Source organism: Octopus bimaculoides, chromosome 13, assembly GCF_001194135.2.
Source record: "Octopus bimaculoides isolate UCB-OBI-ISO-001 chromosome 13, ASM119413v2, whole genome shotgun sequence".
Taxonomy (NCBI): domain Eukaryota; kingdom Metazoa; phylum Mollusca; class Cephalopoda; order Octopoda; family Octopodidae; genus Octopus; species Octopus bimaculoides.
Genome location: NC_068993.1, coordinates 17,077,977 through 17,093,748, shown reverse-complemented (window position 1 = coordinate 17,093,748; position 15,772 = coordinate 17,077,977). Strand labels below are relative to the sequence as shown.

Sequence of the window (15,772 nt, the reverse complement as noted above, 5' to 3'; positions counted from 1 at the left end):
GTCGAATTGTTTGGCAAAAGTACTTTAAGGCAGTGCTCCAGCATGGCTGCAGTCAAGTGACTGAAATATGCAAAAGAATAAAAGAATACCATAACCATTTAGCAGTCAATTACTCTGTTAAATGTAATTAATGTTTATTTGTTCATCGTCTTATAGTGATGAGATTCTGATGATGTGACAGTTTATCCTTAGAATAACATTGTAGGGTAGGTGTGAAAGGGTGGATCTGGCCAGTTTGAATATTTGGACTGGACATGGCCAGTTTAAATCCTAAAGGATTGATTAAATGCTTGGATGGTCATGGGTGGGATGTTTTTGATCATAGGTCAGTAGAATGCGGTTAAACAACAAGAACAACAATGGCTAGAATTTTACCTCAAAGATTATGCTTCCGAATAAATAGAAACATGACAACTGGTAAGACGGCAACATCACAACTAGTTAGGTGGCGAGCTGGCAGAAACATTAGCATGCCAGGCGAAATGCTTAGCGGTATTTCGTCTGCTGCTACGTTCTGAGTTCAAATTCCGCCGAGGTCGACTTTGCCTTTCATCCTTTCAGGGTTGATAAATTAAGTACCAGTTATGCACTGGGGTTGATGTAATCGACTTAATCCCTTTGTCTGTCCTTGTTTGTCCTCTCTATGTTTAGCCCCTTGTGGGCAGTAAAGAAATAAGAAATAAGAAACATGACAACTGGTTCAGCTAACTAACAAATTTAGTGATTAGTTAAATAACTGATGCTCTTTTCATATAGCACCTGTCTGACTAAAACCTGTGTCACCTCACACATATGTAACATTTATTTTGCCAGCGTTCTGAAACTTTATTTACACCTGTACATTGCTACTGCTAGGTGCCATTAACTTTGTTAACCCTTCAAAATAATTACTGAAAATCCACACAGAGATCTGTAATCATAAATAAGATTGGGGTACAGAAGTATGTGTGTATGAGTGGATGGGGGTGGGGAGGCTTTAGAAATGGTATATAGCATTTCTAAAAATTAGAATTTTGCTTTTTGCACAAAATAAATAGATAATTATTATTTTTTTTCTTAAAAAGGTAATTATTTTTACTTTGCAAAGCAAAATTCTTCATTAGCATTAAATCAAATTATATTTTCTAGATTAGTTTTCCATTTAGAATTTTTTGAAATAAGCCTGATTTCCACTGCCTGCTTTTGCAAAACATTTTAAAGATGGCACTGGTTGGTTACCATGGAAAAGCAAGAGGTGTTTAATATAATTATCATCTCAAAACACATGCTATTTGAGATTTTACTGGAATGATGGTGGTGGTGGTGTTGCTGGTGGTGGTGGTGTTGCAAATATTAAGTTTATTTGAATGCATAGAATGTGTATGTGTGTGTGTGTGTGTGTGTGTGTGCATGTATGAATGATGGACTTCCACACTGCTCCTGTTGACTAAATTTCATTCACAAGACAATTGGTCAACTTGAGGCTACAGAAGAAGATATTTACCAAAGTGCTATGCAGTAAGATCAAACCCAGAGGCATGTCATTTCACATTTCAAGCTCATGTAATTGCATAGCTAGACCTGGACCTGTATATGCAATACGAATATTAAATGTATGTGCGTGTGTGTGTGAGAGAGAGAGAGAGAAATAAAGTGTTTGCAAATTGGAGATAGAATGAAACACCTGTAGTGGATATTGTTTCAGTTATTGGACTGTAGTCATGCAGGGGCAATGCCTTGAAGCGTTTTAATCAAACAGATTGATCACTTGTAAGTCTTATACCTCTTCTAATGAAGTCTTTTGCCAAACCACTTAGTCACGGGATGTAAACAAACTAACACACACATATATATCGTTATACCTCACCTCTCTCTCTCTCTCTGGTTTTTACAGTTGCAATAATGAGCCAACAAAGGAACCTTCATGTAATTGCTCAATTTGCAAGTGACAGTAGCTAAATCACCCTCAAATCCTAACTTACCATTTTTAAAGAAATTAAGGACACAGTGGGCATTGAAACCTTGGATGTATAAAAAGATGTGCTGGTCATGACTGTAATTTCTCAAGAACTGACTTAAGGCTAAACGACGACAATATCACTTGGTCAGTTCTGATCAAAACAGACCTACGATTAGACATTCCATTTCATCTTTTCTTTCTGCTTTAGTTTTCAGACACAGTTTATCTACAACATTGGTTCTTAACAAGGTAATAAAATAGTAAATTGGGAATCCACAGTAATATTCTAAGGGTCCATGAAAAGTTTTGATTTAATTGTACGTATTGTAAGAAACAGCTAGGTTTCTTTCACCACCATTTCACATAGTACAACCTATACAAGTGAATGTGTGAATAACAAAATAGGAATTTTGAAAAAAATTATCTACAAAATTAGTTTTTAAACAGAGGATTGACAAGAAGGGCATCTGACCATAAAAACTTTGCCTTAATAAACTCCATCCAACCTATGCAAGCATGGAAAAGTGGACTTTAAACTGATGACCACACACACACACACACACTCACACACACACACACTCACACACACAAATGGGTTTCCACATAGTTTTCATTTACCAAATTCCACCCACAGGACATTGGCTAACCCAAGGTGCTGTGCAGTCGGATTGAACCTAGAACAATGTAGCAATGAACTGAACTTTTTAGCCACATGGATATGCCTGCAGACTACGTACTATCAGATTGTAGCCAACACTAAAATTCCTGCAAATGAAACTGAATTATTCTTAGAAAGATGACACTTGACTACCTTCTTTCTGCTTTCTATAGCTCAATCCCTTTTTTGTGGTACCTACATGAAGCTTAGTGGAGTGAATTAGATAAGCTAAACAGTACAATAACTAGTGACACATCCGCCTTTTATTTTGTAATTTTGAAGATCAAAATAGACAAGCTAGCAGCAGCAGCAGTAGCTCCTGCCACCACCACCACCATCACAATCATTATCGTCATTATTCTTATCCACCATTTGACATTTGTTTTTCTATGTAGGCAAGGATGGAGTAGAATATATGAGAAAAACAGTTAAAACTACAAATTTGAAATTAAAAGTTAGTTTTTGATTGTTTAAATTCTTATTAAATAAATTCTTCTTGTTTTATTTAATTCCAATGCTTTCTTCTTTCAGCATAGACAAGTATAAAGTACATTATTGATTAATTTTGCAGTTGTAATTGGAAAATAATGGCTATATTTATTCTTGATTAAAATCTATAGCAGAAGCTAATGCCCAATATTGATAGAGCATGTTGGGTGATTAAAAAAAAAAAAAAAGCTTGTGTGCTGTACTAATCACAAGGCAATCATCATCAATATTTTAACATTTGTATTTATTTAATTTTTCCATGTAGGCATGGGTTGGCTGGGTTTGCAGTAACAGCATCTCTGCATACGTTGTAATTTTGTGTTATTTAATCTGCAAGATCTCCAAGACCAGATATTGATTTGTAACACAAGAACAAAGCTAGGAATTTTGCAGAAGGGGTGTGTAGTTGATTCTATCGACCCCCCAGCATTTGATTGAGATATTATTTTACTGATTCTTTGACAGGTGATTGGTAAAGTTGGCCAAAATAAGATTTGGAAACTGAGCACAGAGATATGTGACTACATGCTGCAAAGCATTTTGCCTGGAATGCTACTGTTTCTGTCATTCCTCTCAAGGTACAAGGCCTGAATTTTTTGGGGAGGGAGCCAGTCAATTAGATCAACCGCAGTACGCAACTGGTATTTAATTTATCGATCCTGAAAGGAAGAAAGGCAAAGCTGACCTTGGCGGAATTTGAACTCAGAACACGAAGACAGACGAAATACCGCTAAGCATTTCGCCTGGTGTGCTAATGATTCTTATTTCTTTATTGCCCACAAGGGGCTAAACATAGAGGGGACAAACAAGGACAGACAAAGGGATTAAGTTGATTACGTCGACCCCAGTGTGTAACTGGTACTTAATTTATCGACCCCGAAAGGATGAAAGGCAAAGTCGACCTCGGCGGAATTTGAACTCAGAACGTAACGGCAGACGAAATACTGCTAAGCATTTCGCCTGGTGTGCTAACGATTCTGCCAGCTCCCCGCCTTGTAAGATCTAGTATTAAGTACTCGTACAATCTCATTGAGACAACAGAAAATTAAACAAATAAAATTTTCATATTTTATCTTTTACTTGTCTCTGGGTTCAGTCCCACTGCATGGCACCTTGGGCAAATGTCTTCTGCTATAGCTTCAGACCAATCAAAGCCTTGTAAGTGAATTTGGTAGACAGAAACTGAAAGAAGACTGTCGTGTGTGTTTGTGTGTTTGTGTGTGTGTGTGTATATATATATATATATATATATATATATATAGAGAGAGAGAGAGAGAGAGAGAGAGAGAGAGAGACATACATATCTATATATATGTATCTATGTGTGTGTCTTTGTACATGTGCTTGTGCTCTCACCAGCACTTGACAACTGGTGTTGGTGTGTTTATGTCCCCATAGCTTAGTGGTTCAGCAAAAGAGAATAATAAAATAAGTACCAGGCTTTACAAAAAATATAATAAGTGCTGGGATTAATTCGTTTGTGTAAAATTCATCAAGGTGAAGCCCCAGCATGGCTATAGCCTAATGACTGAAATAAGTAAAACATAAGAGATACGTTATTAATGTAGGCCACATGAAGGTGGGGGAGTTGCAGTAGGTGTAATTGATCATGTGTTGGTGTAGGCTTCATGTGATTACAAAGAGATGGTAGATGTAGATAAGCATATGTTGGCACATGTTACAAGTGGTTGGGTAAGAAGGGCAGATAATTATGTATGTAGGTAAGGAGATATGCAGGTGTGTAGGGAGAAAAGAAGGTAAAGGTATTAGATAAGTTGAAGTAAAAACTTACACTCCACTTCTACGAATTGTGATCCAATGACATGAGGAGGTGATATATGAGTTGTGAAAAGTGGTGGCTTGGCTGACATAAGACATGTGTATTTGCCAGCATCTCTGGGTGAAGAAATGTTCATATTAAGCTGAAGTGTGCTGATATCAAGAGCACGAGTGAATTCTTTGGAGACCATTGTGGTGGTGTTGTGAGTGAAATACATCTGTGACACTTTGCCCAGACCCAGGCCAGAAATGGTACAATTCAGCTCCAGAGTATTTCCAATATACACATATGGGTTTTCTGGAGTAACTGAAAATACATAAAAGAGAAAAAGAGGAAATTCAATAAATAATGTATACAATAATAGCAATAACAAAAACAGTAATGATTTCAAATTATTTACCTGGCAAAGGTAAGTGTATTTTGATGGCGAGGGAGGGGGGAGATTAAATATAGTCAGCAGAAACAAAACCATTGAAGATTTTACTGATACGGGATAGATAAAGTACAAAATTAACTCCAACAGACTTGATGTAAAATCTAACACTCCACAGTTTGTTCCAAGATATATTTCACAGATGCTTTGAGATGCATCATCACTGATGTTTTTCCAGGGGGTCTTAAGAGGTTCTGTGTCTTTCTACACCAGAACTCCTTGCCCACTTAACCCTAGCTGGGGTTGATCAGATCCCTGCTTGCATCCCACTAGTTTGTCTTCTTTATCCAAAGCCACCTAAATGACCTTCTCTGTAGCTTTGGTGATGGATTTATTACCCTTCTCTTTGCTGCATCTGTCGAAGCCTTGCACAAAACCCTGGCAGCCTACTTCAGCTGCCTTGCAAGATGCTTGCAAGTACTGGTTTTTGCACAGCTCTTCTAATAATTGGCAAACATTCACTCACAAGCCTCCTCCATGTGTTCTTCCCAAGGGCACAGTCAGTTCCCATATGGTAACTTGTTTGGAAAAATTTTAGAAGATAACTATATCTTGGTAGAATGAAATTAGTTCATAGAGCTCTGGGAAATCTAATTGTTGAACAAGATCCACTTTCAGCTGCCAGTCTGGGGCTGTGGAAAGTAAGTAGGCAAAGTTAATGTTTCAGTGAATTGGGCTTCTTTTCAGCTTTGCGGACCTCCCACCTTGGGCGGTACCTGCTGGGTTTAATGACTGTTGTTATAACCTCCACAAGTACCTTAAGTAACTGATCATACTAGCAGCTGTAGCAGTCACTAGCTAAGGCTCTGCAGCAGCTGATCCAACCAAGTGATGTTCCACTGTTGTATGTGGCTACGTTGTCTAGGCTCCTTATTGGTTGAGTCCCATCAAGTTAAACCGTGCAGCTTCTGTGCTTGCATGTACTTCTTAAGCTAATGCCAAAACATTTTATTGATTCTGTGTATATTGGTGTTTAGAAGAGTTACACTGCCACACTCTCTGTTGAAAGAGGCAATTAAAACAGGTGGCATCAGAATGACCATCAATCTGGCCATAGAATCCTGTCCACCCCATAGCTGCATTGAAAGCTGGATGTAAAAAATGATGATGATGATAACTTTCTTTTATTTTCATAAGCGCAAGATGGTAAACACAATATATGGCAATTAATTTTGGTAAGCAGCAACCAAAAAGTTAATAAAAAAAAAAAAAAAGAATAACAAAAATCAACAAACAAACTGTAATTTAAATTAAAGATTGCTTGGAGATCTTCACTCACACATCATACTTGTAGAATTTCTTCAAAAATTTTGCAAAAAGAAAAATTGTCACTGGACTCATCTGGAATAAACAGTTCCTGTTAGATTGATTCATTATAGAATATATTAACAAGGTGTGTTTAACCCTTTAGCATTTAAACCAGTCATATCAGGCCCAAATATTCTACCTGTTCTATGTTCAAATCAACCAGATCCAGCCTCTCACGCCTATCCTTCAATGTCATTCTAAAAATAAACAATCACATCATCGAAATCTTGAAGCTACAAGATTATGCATGTTTCAGTATTAAAAATTTGTGAATGAATAAGCATTACACCTGACAGAGTAATCTGAATGCTTAAGGGTTAAGGCAAACTCCCTGAACCTGGATGTTCTCTCAATTATCCCTTTTATACCCTTCAGCTTCTTTCACATACCATCTCTAACAATTTACATATACACGACATCATCTTATAACTCTCGCCTCTCATTCTTTGCACAACCTCATTCTTTCTCATCCACACAGCCTTAACACCTTCAGCTATACATGAATATCTTCCTTGAACAGAAACTTTGAAATCAACCAGGAACATGAATCTTGAAAGGGGTTTCTAAGTGGTTATCCAACCTGTTAGAAATAGCAGTCAAATGTCCCTCAAATCACACCATACTGCTTTTATCCTTTTTACACCAACTTACTCAAGAACACTTTTGAATCTAATACAAAATGTCTCATTTCAAAGTGTCAATACTTAAATAAAAAGCTTCTGTCATAATTTTAATGTAAAAATCCTTTTTTATTCAATTGTGCTCCAGACACTTTATTAATAAAAGTTACTTTTCTAAATCTCTCCAAATTCTTTATTATTTTTCATAAGTAATTGAAATACCTAGACAGTGACTTTCATTAGAAGTATGGTAACGAAATAGTTAAAGAAGGACAAACTGGGAGGAAATATTGGACAATATAGTTTAAGATATATTGTCTTAATAAAACAACATAATCAGAGCAAGTCTCCTTGTGCAGGACTGATTTGGTGATAAACGACATTCTACAATAGGAAATCTCATCAACCTAAGCTTATTTATCAAGATATTGTCCCTTTCCATCACACCTTCTGTCCATACTTGCCCCTTGTAATGTTGGTTAGCTCTATAACTCAACCCTCTCCTTACAAAACCCACCCTATCACCTTTTCAACTCTAAAATCCCTTCTTTTTCTCTTGTTCCTTGCAGCACTGCCTCATCCTCCACTCTTACTATCCCTCATACCTCTGCCCAGAATCATCCAACAGTGAAAAACGTGTCTGGACCGATGCATTGCTTCAAATGGAGAAGACTCTGAAAACAATAAAAGTGTAAACATGTAAAACTAAGTGAATAGAATAATATTGCAAAATTCCGACTTCTTTTGGGTACCCCCTTATATTATTGGCAAAACCTTAAAGCTCTCCTCCAAATTGGGTGGAGTGGTGGTAGTGACGCATATGCCAGATATAAAACGTAAACCTCAACTTCTGTGATGTATGGTAAGTTGTCAGTAGAGGTCAATGTTGACTAAGCTTGATCTTCGGTAAATATTGACATCTTTTATATGCCGAAGTGCATAAAACACCTCACCTTATAAGATGACAAGGTGTTTCATGCACCTCAGCATATAAGGTATTAAGGTATTTTATATACCTTAGAATACATCTGTCCCCAAACAGTATCATACACTGTATGGGAGCAGTTAATCAAAATGCAATTTATTAAAAATACGTGACAGCAAAAATCAATCAGTCAAAGTATCAGTTGCTCAAAATCAACAACCAATCGAATTATTGGAAATATCATAGTAATTTCTCTTTAAAAATATTATAGTGTCATGTTTTATTAAACTAATTTTTTTTAATGTGAATTTTTAAAATTAAAATGTAGAAGCTGTTATAGTTCATACATGTGGTATGTGTGTGTGTGTGTGTGTGTGTGTGTGTGCGTGCATGCGCGTGCATGTGTGATGTTCATTCTCTATAAACTGGTGTATGTTGTGTCTTTTAATGTAGAGATTGATCCTACCCACAATTGGCTAAATTTGTACAAAGTTAAAGAGGAGAAAAAAAGAAACCAATGTTATTAGTGAATTGATAATTATTCATTAAAGATACTCGAGTAAGAAATAAAATATTTTGAAAGTGCTAGAATTATGTAAAATACAGTAAATGTCACATCAAAACCATTAATGATAAGTTTATTTCAGTTTCTTGTGAGCTTAATTTTACTAGTAGTCTAGTTAATGTTGAAGTGCATTGATTTATGAAAAAAGTTAAGAATGACTCCAGAGAAGAGAAATTGTGATTTCCTCCTCCTTCTTCTTCATCATCATCATCTTCTTCATATTCACCATCATCTTCATATTCACCATCATAATCATCATCCTCGTATTCACCATTATCATCATCATCTTCATATTCACCATCATCATCATCATCATCTTCATATTCACCATAATCATAATCATCTTCATATTCCCCATTATCATCATCATCTTCATATTCACCATCATCATCATCATCTTCATATTCACCATTACCATCATCATCATCATCATCATCTTCATATTCATATTCACCATCATCATCATCATCATCTTTATATTCACCATTACCATCATCATCATCATCATCTTCATATTCACCATCATCATCTTCATATTCACCACCACCCCTGCTGCCACTGCCGCCACCGCCACCACCACCACCATCATCATCATCACAATCATTATTATTATTTGATGCCCATGTTCCATGCTGGTATGGTTTGAACAGTTTGACAGCATCTACTGGGTGCAAGGACTGTGCTGTGCTCAAGTGTCTGCTAGGTCATGGCTTCTATGGCTGGATGCCCTCGTCAACACCAACCACTTTCCAGTATGTTCTGGGTGTATTTTTTATGTCACTGGCACAAGTGAGGTTGCCATATAGCTTGCAAGACTAAGAAACCCAAGGCTGGGGTGGGTGGTGGTGTGAGAAGCACTATGCTCGGAGATGAAGAGTTAAAGTATGAGATGGAGTGTGTGAGCAGGTTCTATATACCATTCATGGAATTAAAAATGGGTTTTGCTTACTTTTGACATTTTAATTGTTACCTTATAAGGAAAGAAGAAACATGTTTAGTTTTTATTACAGTAAAAGTATTAATATCGTTTTCAAATATTGATTCAGTTACTAAAGGCACAGGAGTGGCTGTGTGGTAAGTAACTTGCTAACCAACCACATGGTTCCTTGGGCAAGTGTCTTCTACTAAAGCCTTGGGCCGACCAAAGCCTTGTGAATGGATTTGGTAGACGGAAACTGAAAGAAGCCCGTCGTGTATGTATATATATATGGGAGAATATACAAAAAATAACAACAGACGAGGACAGGTGGTGTAAATAACAAAAGTATATATTAGTATATATATATATATATGTATGTGTGTGTATATGTTTGTGTGTCTGTGTTTGTTCCCCTCAACATCGTCTGACAACCGATGGTGGTGTGCTTACGTCTCCGTAACTTAGCGGATCGGCAAAAGCGACCGATAGAATAAGTACTAGGCTTACAAAGAATAAGTCCTGGGGTCGATTTGCTCGACTAAAGGTGGTGCTCCAGCATGGCCGCAGTCAAATGACTGAAACAAGTAAAAGAGTAAAAAGAGCAAAGTTTGAACCAGGTTTTATTAAGGTTGTCAGGACAGCCTATTGTAATAACTGGTTGTTTTAGAATACTGCTCATACAGAAAAGAGTGCATCCTTTGGTCTAAAAGTGCATTATGACACAGATGCATACTTTTCATTAAGTATTAACTTGCTTTCAGCTTTAGCTTTTGTTCCAATAGTGCAAGTAAATGATGTATTTGAAGCACAAATAGATGAAGCATTACATCCTCCAGAAAAAAAAAGTTCTTCCAGTAGTTGACTACTTTAAGGCTACTTGGCTGTGGCAGCCATATATATGCAGCAGTCCTGTTTTGATAGAGTGCAACAGGATTTACCAAAAACAAATAATTCTATTCTATTGAAGGCGCTTCAACAGAGTTATTTGTTTTTGTTCTTTCTTCAACCGGATTTCAGCAAATTCTCCAACAATTTGGAAATTTATTATAGAGGCATTGAAGAGAGAATAATCGCTGAATGAGATGTATGGAAAAATTATTCAGTGGAATGGAGTGCGAAACAAGTGCGAAACAAGTGCGAAAGACACAGGGATTCAGCAATGCATCTTAAAAAAAATAAAAATCATTGAATCATTTCAAGAGTACATTAATTTAGGTGCAGTTTGCCTATAATGTGAGATAATAATTTCTTTTTTGTTTTTTATAACTTTGTTGAAATGCTAATTTCTTCCTACAGTAAAAACATTAGCACCATTTACAAATATTGATTCAATTATCAGAGATTTTGAACAAGATATGGCAAAGGCTATAAAAGGACATTAACATAAGCTACACTAGTTTTCAGACTATAATAAACTCTCACTCTCTCTCTCTCACACACACATGCACACATGCATACACACACACGCACACACACACGCACACACACACACACACACACACACACACACACACACACAGAGGAAATAAAATTTTAAATAAAAAATTATTTGAAAATATGAATATGTGACCATTTTCCTTCCTATAGCCCATTCTCCAGTTTTCAAATATTAGCAGTAGTACCTAGCCTTGCCTAGATTTATAGAAAATATTAGAAAAGGTTACATAGCCTTTTTTGTCTATCTTTTAGTCAAGAAGGAAAGCAATGCCCATGACATGTTAAGAGCTGAGGTTAGTGGGTAGGAGGAAGGTATTCCCAAATCAGAAACCTGGCCTCAAAAGCCTGTAATACTAAAAGTACTCAAGGTGCCAACTGACAGCATTAAAATGGACAATGGGTTAAATTGACCACACAAATAGGCTATGGTAGTACTTGAACACAGAATGTAAAGATCCTGAACAAATACTAAGGCATCTGGTCCAACATTCTTACATTTCTGCCAATCTACTGCCTTGGATTGGTACATTTTTACTGACCCCCAAAGGGACAAAAGACAAAGCTGACCTTAGTAAGACTTGAACTCAAAGTGCAGAAAGGTCAGAATAAATGTGAAATTATCTGATGCTCAAACAACTGTACCAATTCATACCTCCTCTTAAAGATGTATAATCGTGTCAAATTTCAGCTTGATTGGTGAAAAACTGTCCTGCAAATTGAACATACACGCATACAATCACATTTTTATATTACAATTTTCTATAATCCGATTAATTGTTGATTTTAAGAAATTGTTTTCAATCATCTGTATATTGATCAACTGTTCTCAGACACCAAACTGACATATATGGTATGACTGATCAGACTCTTCTATTGATTAACTGTCGATGGATACAAGACTATTAACAGCTTCCAGAGATTTTGAGTATCAGGAAAAAATATCCTGCAGTATTTTTTTTGACTCTTCTATATTCTGAGTTCAATTCTGGAGGTGGGCTGTGGGCAGGCAGCAAAGGGACAGCCAACTTCGCCTTTAATTCTTCTCTGTGGTCAATAAAATAAAGTACCTGTCGAGTACCAGAGCTAATGGCATTGATAACTCACTCTCTCCACAAAATTGCTCATTTTGTACTTAACTCAGAAACAACAACAACCACCATCACCACTACCATGATTATTAACATCCAAAGGGAAAAATCCAAGTTAATCTCTCAGAATTTGAATAAGAATGTAAAGATGTTACCAAACAGAAGGTACTCTACTGTTTTTGCAATCTCACTACTCTTTATAATAATAATAATAATAATAATAATAATAATAACCCTTTCTATCATAGACAAAATGCTTAGCAGTATTTTGTCTGTCTTTATGTTCTGAGTTCAAATTTCACCGAGGTTGACTTCATCTTTCATCCTTTTGGGGCTAGTAAAATAAGTACCAGTTGAGCACTGGGGGTCAGCGTAATCAACATCTCCACCCATCAAAATTGCTGGCCTTGCACAAAAAAAAAAAAAAGTTTAGATACAAGGCCTAAAATTTGGCAGGGGTGGAGGTTGGGCTAGTCAGGTACACTGATCGTAGTATATGATTACAGTTTATTTAATCAACAAAGTTCACCTCAGCAGGATTTGAACTCAGAATGCAAAGAAGCAAGACATGTTTGACATGAGACATTATATTTGACACTGAAGATTCTACCAAGCCATCACTATAATAATAATAATAATAATAATAATAATAATAATAATTATAATAATAGCAATGATAATAATAATCCTTTCTACTATAGGCACAAGGCCTGATATTTTGGGGGAGGAAGCTAGTTGATTACATTGATCTCAGTGCTCAATTGGTACTTATTTCATTAACCCTGAAAGGCGAAGTCGACCTTGGTAGAATTTGAACTCAGGATATTAAGTATTTTGTTCAGTGTGCTCACAATTCTGCCAGCTCACCACCACCACCAACAACAACAACAACAACGAGCCAATGAAAAATATTTGGTGTGGTTGCTCACCTTGTTAAATATAGTAACCGAATCTTCAAATAACCACCTTATCACCAAAGAAAAAGAACCCCTTGGATAAGAATAACTAACTGCATACAATGGCATAATAATAATAATAATGCTGATAATATTAGACTTTACATGAAATTTTTGATAAGATTGAATATCTATATTTGCTGGATACTGATGGAAAAGCAGTGCATCAAGTAACGTCTGTATACGTGAAAAGGTAACTTGACTAACAGAGGTTGATTAAATAAGTATGAGACTGAAGTTAGTACTTGTGTCAATACCCTTTGACTTGAGTCAAATACTCTGTAAAAGATACAATTATATTGGAACACCTGTACAATTGTAAGGTATTATATTAATACACACACACACATGCATGGGTAAGCCTTGAATGTGAAGAGTAAAAAGAAATAAAGAAACGAAGCTAGCATGCTCTGCTGAATTGTGTAATGTTAATGTAGATTAACAATGGAGTACAAATGAGTTGAGAGAAAACAAAGAACAGAAAAAAAAAATGGATATAAGAGGAATCAGATGTAGTGTATATCACAGCTGTACAGAGAAGTGCAGGGTACTTAAAATGGTTGGACCTTAGGGAAGAAGGAGACCCAGAAAGACATGGGACTGATTTAAAGATACTGAGCCTCGTGGAGATCACAATGGACTATAATGACTGGCAAAACATAGTGAGGGAGAAGACCCAGCCACCTGTGCAAGAATGGTGAAACAATAAAATGGGAGTACTGATGGTGGCTGGGAAGAAATAAATCATCTCTATTTGGGTCCCTACCCCAATATTAAAAAGAATGGTACTCTGTCTGTTACAACAATGAGTGTTCCAGTTTGTATGATCAATGGAACTGCCTGCTCATGAAATTAATATTCAAGTAGCAGTCAAGACACGTGGCTTAGTGGTTAGGGCATTCGGCTTATGATCGTAAGGTCGTGAGTTCAATTCCTGGCGATGCATTGTGTCCTTTATTTCATGTTACTCCAGTCCACTCAGCTGGCAAAAATGAGTAGTGCCTCTATTTCAAAGGGCCAGCCTTGTCACACTCTGTGTCACGCTGAATCTCCCCGAGAACTACGTTAGGGGTACACGTGTCTGTGGATTGCTCAGTCACCTGCACATTAATTTCACCAGCAAGCTGTTCTGTTGATCGTATCAGCTGGGACCCTCGTCGTCGTAACCGACGGAGAGTGCTCCATTCAAGTAGCTGAGCATTCCACAGACACATATCCTTAGTGTAATTCTCAGAGAGATTCAGAGTGACACAGAATGTGACAAAACTGGCACTTTGAGTTAGAGCTGAGCAAACTAGCAACAGGAAATAAAGTGTCTGGCTTAAGGACACGTGACAGACACCCACAATTCTCTCTTAGTACTATCAATCTCTATTAATAGCCATTACAATTTCTTCTCCTCTACCACTCTCATCACTCCAATCACTGTATCTGACATCATACTCTTGTATCCTTCACTCACTCAGTCTGGGTTTTCTTCCATCATTACTCTTTCTCTCTCTCTCCCTAACCACCTTCTAGGTCATGATAACTTGAATGAACAGATACACTTCAATATAGTGAGGACTCAAGTCATATGGAATGTAAAGCAACCTAGAGCAGTGACAGGGTCAAGATAAAAATGTATCTAGTGAAGTGGTTGACAATTGAGTGAAGATAACACAACACTGAGAGGTCCCTTTACTCTGACCAAGGACATGATAACCTTCCTAACCCATGCCAGCATGGGAATCATCATCATCATCGTTTAACGTCTGCCTTCCATGCTAGCATAGGTGGGATGGTTTCACAAGAGTCAACCAGGCAGAAGCCCGCACCAGACTTCTGTGACTGTTTTGGTAGGATTTTTACAGCTGGATGCCCTTCCTAACACCAATCACTCAACCGAGTGGACTTAATGCTTTTTACATGGCACAAACACAGGTAGGTCTTCTCTAGAACTTCATATTGCCAGACACCTTGGTCCATTGTCATTTCCTCCATGAGGCTCAACAGTCTGAGATTGGTCTTTACCACTTCATCCCATGTTTTCCTGGGACTCTCTCTTCTCCAGGTATCATCCAATTTCAGTGATTGGCACTTCGTTATGTAGCTGTCCTCATTCATACGCATCACATGCCCAAAACAGTGTAGTCTTCCCTCTTGTGTGCTACATTTGATTCCTCATATGTCCAACTTTTCTCTCAATACATTTGCACTTTGCTGTACATGTGCACTGATGTTGCACATCCAATGGAGCATATTACCTTCATTTCTCTCCACTCTATACATATCTTCTGCATTCAGAGCCCATGTCTCACTACCATGGAGTTTAGAAAAGTGGATGAAAAATAAGTATGAATAAATATATATATTTTTAAAATTAATATTTAGCAGAAGCAAGAGTAACTCAAGGGCTAAGAGATGCACAGAACTCTTGGCTCTTGAGTCACTCTATTGCTTCTGCTAAATATTAATAAAACACACACACACACACAATAGGTTTCTGCCGCTTCTATATATCAGCTTCACTCACAAGACATTGGCCAGCCTGAGGTTACAATACAAAACACTTGCTGAAGATGTCACATGGTAGGATTGAACCAGAAACCACATACTTATGAAACAAATTTGTTAACCATGCAGTCATACCTATATATATATATATATATATAT

At 37.0% G+C, this 15,772-nt stretch overlaps 1 protein-coding gene across 7 annotated transcripts in view; it reads right to left on the bottom strand.

Annotated features, from left to right (window-relative positions):
• Window positions 1-15,772, bottom strand: part of LOC106881088 (uncharacterized) — a 465,749-nt gene that overhangs the window by 87,977 nt on the left and 362,000 nt on the right. For all 7 annotated transcript variants that reach the window (XM_052972353.1, XM_052972351.1, XM_052972350.1 and 4 more), the window contains one exon: window positions 4,879-5,172. In XM_052972353.1, the coding sequence (XP_052828313.1) occupies window positions 4,879-5,172 (294 nt within the window). The remainder of the gene's footprint in view (window positions 1-4,878; window positions 5,173-15,772) is intronic.